The 4,822-nt window shown below is 41.9% G+C and overlaps 1 protein-coding gene across 1 annotated transcript; it reads left to right on the forward strand.

The window, feature by feature from the left end:
• Positions 1 to 451: 451 nt before the first annotated feature.
• Positions 452 to 3,644, forward strand: LOC124675240. Its single transcript, XM_047211307.1, has 2 exons — positions 452 to 878; positions 3,132 to 3,644. The coding sequence occupies exons 1-2, from the start codon at positions 623 to 625 to the stop codon at positions 3,167 to 3,169; spliced, it is 294 nt and encodes a 97-aa protein (XP_047067263.1). The 5' UTR covers positions 452 to 622; the 3' UTR covers positions 3,170 to 3,644.
• The last annotated feature ends 1,178 nt before the right edge of the window (positions 3,645 to 4,822 follow it).

A 4,822-nucleotide genomic window follows, 5' to 3' on the forward strand; every position in this document is an offset into this window, starting at 1 on the left:
CTAGGTGAATCTTATGATTGCCCTCCTCATCATTCCACATGAAGTTAGCCATATGTGTATCTATTAAATGCAAAACCCATTTTAGATATTTGAAAAAGGAAAGCAAATAAATAGGAATACTAGCTAAGCAAGTTTGTATAAGAATTCTTTTGACAGCAGAGGATAAGAGTTTCTCTCTCCACCTAGTAAGTTTTTTGAGAATATTTCATGCAAGAGGTTGTAGGTTCCCTCTCCTAAGTCTATCATAGTGAGAGGGATTCCCAAATACTTAACAGGGAATTTACCTATGACACATTGGAAATTTGGAATATGTCAAATTGTTTTACTTATGTAAATCTTTTGAATCAAATATTTTGTTGAACTCACCACACCACCTAGCAGCGGCTCACCGGAATCAGGACTCGCGCCTGCTCACCAGTTGTCATCGGCTCATCGCCGTCCCATCCTCCGATCTCAACCCACACCGTCGCAATTAAGACGAAGACGCCACCAAGGCACCAAACCACAACGATCCAAAACCTCACGCTTCTCCCCGTCTCCGGTCTCCCCGCACGCCAAACCTCCGCGATCCCGGAGAAATCCCCACCCCGGCCGCCCCCTCCCGCCACCTCGCCCGGCGAAGATGCACCTGTGGCCGTCGCTCCGGATCCGGGACTCGTTCAAGCACGCCTACCTGGAGAAGCTGGAGCTCAACCTCGCCGGCAAGAAGCGCGCGTCGCGGCAGGGGCAAGACGAGGACCAGGACAAGGGCCAGCAGCGGGAGCCCCTGCTCGAGCCCCCCCCGACGTCGGGGGGCTCGATGGTGGCCAGCGCGCTCGAGCTCGCCTGGGACGCCGCCATGCTCCTCACCTGCTGCTGCTGCTGCTTCTGCTGCGGCGGTAAGTCGTGCTGATGCCCATTTCTATTATGTTCAGTCCAAATTTTTCTAGTATCTTATTTCTCGTTTCATAAATATAATTGTCAAATACGCATGTCATTGCGCCCCAAAACAACATATAAGCACGCCCCGTGGAATCAGTTAGGATCAGGATGCTAGTCGAATGTGCAGCTGGATGCCATAATACTATATAATTTGTTAGGATTCTGATTTTGATCGACCAGAGTTGCGTACCAATTGCATAAGATGATCTATCGGGAACTAGTGGATCAAAGCTTCGGTGTTTCATTAATCAAAGCACCACAGCTGTTTCAACATATATATGGGGTGTTTGCTAAATGCTAACTAGAGTTGTGATGGGATGTAGTGCTGTGAAACTCCTAGTATACTTTGGGGATAACAATACTGGAGGGCAGCAGAGTATTTAATCCTTGTTTGCTGTCATCTTTTTTACTGAACTGTGAAAATAGGCTGCTGGTTGCACCTGACTATGTACTCTTTATTTTGTTAGGAATTAGTGGATGCGATGTTTCTATATTGAATGAGTGATCAATTATTTCACTGCTCACCAGTTTGAAAGTTCTCACTGAATATGAACTTGTGGTTTGTTCCATTTACAGGATATAAGTGGACTAATTTCCTTCCTAGCTTAACATAGAAAAATCTGGCTCAAGAAAAAGCTTAACATGTTGAAAATAAATAATAATTTCAATTCATGATGTAGTTAAGTCAGCTTGGACTCAGATTGTTTTGGTTATTCAATATGGTCGATATTCTTAGCCAGATTACATCATAGACTCAAGAATTGGCACTTTGCAGATCCTGTTTCTTCCTCTGAAATCTGAATACTGGGTCATAAACTCATTTAACACCTCACGGCTCTGACCAGGGGAAGCGACGCCAAGAGAGAGCTTCAACAACTTTCACTGATCTGCACGCATGACTGTTGACACACACCCTACGAATAGTTTTAAAACATGCATATATAAAAGGGACGTGCATCCAGTCAAAACTATGTAGTACATAACATTAAGGGAACCCTTAGCAAGTTATCATCTAGTTCCACAGTGACTTGATTTTCACTAGAAGCCAAAGGTCTAAATTTTGGTGTTCATAGGTGTCTAGTCCAGAGGATACTATGTGGCTCAGTAGTGAGACACAACATCATGGTTGTCCAGGTCTTGGTACAAATATATCCACAGTCCCATAAATCCATCATCCTACCTATGGCGTTGCTGAAAGATTCACTACACCCTTGACCTGTAAATTATAAGGGGAAACCTGCTATACATAAAAATGTATTCTGGTGACCAGATCTTTCATTTTGTTGGCGGCTATTCATCATAATTGTAGGTTCTCTTATTTTGTACGAATTTACTAGCTACAGCTGATTCATGGGCAACATGCAACTTCCTGGCTTCAAACTATGTGATTTGTTTTTGTGACAAATAAGTTGGAGATGCAGCTGCTACTCCTGGCCCCTTTCCCACATGCTTCAGCATGTCAGGATACTACAACCTCTAGGGTTCGGAAGTGGCTGTGGATAATCCAAAACATCCGGTATTTTTATTCGAGAAAATGAAAATGGATATGGAAATATCTTCATCCTATCTAAAATGAAAATGGATATGTGAAATATCCGAATTTATTTAGCAAATACAAATGTGGTTTTAGATTTTGACACAAACATGGATATGGTAATTGATATATCCGTATTCGAATAAAACTACTTTAACCAATTTCAGCAATCCTAGCCTTATATGAAAATTATCCAACCTAACAAATGGTCAAATGTACTTTTGTGAGCTTGAACCTATTAACTGTTATGTCTTATGGCAGTATATACCTTTTCTTCTAACAGTCTGTAGTAGACTTATTGCATGACAGGAGTATATCATTTTGTATCATGTAGTTACAGACCTATTTCTTTTACTTCTACCTAACATGTAAAAAATATCCGTATCCATTCCGAATTGAGTAAACATCTGATCCGTATCCATATTCGAGTAGCATCCACTCCACCTTCGTATTAGATGCCATCTGCGTTTGTGTCCATATTTGTTTTGAAAATATGAAAATGGAAGTGGGAAGGACTAAGATCCATTTCCACCCAACCCTATGTTGTTCTATGCCATCACTAGATCTTTTCCCCTTAAAAAAAGCTGCTGTATTGCTCTCTGATTTCTCATCTTAATACTGTCTAGTTATTTTTTTTCTAACTTCATCTTTAACCAATTCATATTTGATGTACCAGCCTTTGGCGAGGAGGATGATCATCTAACAGGTCGCTGACGCTATCAATCACCTCCAGCCAACTCATTACATTTCGAAAAGTATCCACCTGTAGTGAGTCAGTCAAATAATTTCAGCTTTGTACATACTGTATGAATGTTTGGTTTTCAGAATATGTGGCCCAAATTAAGATGCCACTGATAGGTAGATATACAGGAGTATTTTCTGTAGGAGATTTTCTCTAGGCTTCAGAACTTATCTGAATCTACATTCAGGGCTTGTGCGATTGCATTTCTCACCGCTGCACTGTTGTTCTCTCCACATTGATGTTAGCTCAGAACTTATCTGGGTTACTGGGTAAATCGTAGCTGTATCTACTTCATAGGATTTTAATTGCTCGTTAGCGTATTTAGTGGTTTCCCTTCACTCGGCAAGAGAATTTCTATTTTGAACTAGAGTTTCTAGTTTGTATCTTTTGTTCCTGGTCCTGAACATATTTCTTTGCGGTTAAAGTGAACCGGAGAAACACTGTGAATTATGCAAGCAAATATCCCTTCGTATGGTATGCAGATCAGTGGAAAGGTTGAAGTTATCGCCTTCGCCACCAGGATGACCGGGCTCTCTGGATTATATGGCACGGCGTAGCTGCTCATGAGTGCCAGGAGATGGTCCTGGACAGTTTGCACGCTGGCGCTATCAGAAATAGCATCAGAAACAGTGCTGCGTCTTCCTTCGATGTAGTGCGCAGATTGGTCTCCCCAGCAGTGGCTGGCGACCTCTGAGAAGAAGTGCAGCACCCTCCCAGAGGGTTTTCTCCAGGAGATCAATGTGGAATCTCCCGCTCCAAGGGATGGAAAGAAACTGCGTTGCTTCAGTCAGCAAGCCGAGTCCTGGAGACGTCAGCTGGTGTCTGGTGACATGAACTACATGATGCTCAGGGATTGTGGGAGTAAGGTTGGTGTTAGGGGTGAAGTACAAAAGCTCCAGAGAGCAGACAACGAATTGCACATGAGGAGCAAGCTGCATATATACTACTCCATCTGATCGTAAAAGGATGTCGAAGGTTTGGATAAATTCGGATACAGCGAATTTAAATAAACTTACCACATCCTTTTATAGACAGAAGTAATACTGTTTATAACTTTGTTCACCCTGGAGGTGGAAATGCATCTTGGTTGTCTCAGCAGGACATACAAAGCGCCGGATCACTATTCGCTAGTTTTGCGACACTATGTTGGGGTAAACCTCTGATCTTGCTTTCGGCAACCCAATTTGTTCGTAGCTATCGCAGTTCCTTAAATCTGCCAATTGTGTCCAAAGCATGGGAGTGCTAATTTACAGCAGTCATTTTTCCTGTCAATAGACAAGCAAAGATGCAGTAAAATAAAGATCCCAAAGAAGAAGTGAACTGCTATTCATGTCAACCAGATATACAGACAAACAGTCAGCTAAATTTAATCTTTTCTTAGAACATAAAATAGAATAAACTTTTTATTTGATATAATCAGATGAACACAAATTGCAAGGGGGATATAATCAGTTAAGACAATACAAAAATCGATGTTTACAGTGTTGAACCATGAATCTAGTAGTAGCACTGTAGTAGTAAGTAGCAAGTAAGTAGCAAAGTGTCCAGTGTGAGGTCCATGGAGGACCAGGTACAGTAGTATTATAAGGACATGTACAATGGGATGACGTCTGCCTTCCCTTAGA

This window comes from Lolium rigidum, chromosome 7 (assembly GCF_022539505.1).
Source record: "Lolium rigidum isolate FL_2022 chromosome 7, APGP_CSIRO_Lrig_0.1, whole genome shotgun sequence".
Classification (NCBI taxonomy): domain Eukaryota; kingdom Viridiplantae; phylum Streptophyta; class Magnoliopsida; order Poales; family Poaceae; genus Lolium; species Lolium rigidum.

Excerpts from the sequence above, each read along its gene's own strand:
- LOC124675240 (XM_047211307.1), top strand. The coding sequence starts at position 623 with ATGCACCTGTGGCCGTCGCTCCGGATCCGGGACTCGTTCAAGCACGCC. Across the intron at positions 879-3,131 it reads CTGCTGCTTCTGCTGCGGCG|CCTTTGGCGAGGAGGATGAT; the intron begins GTAAGTCGTGCT and ends TTGATGTACCAG.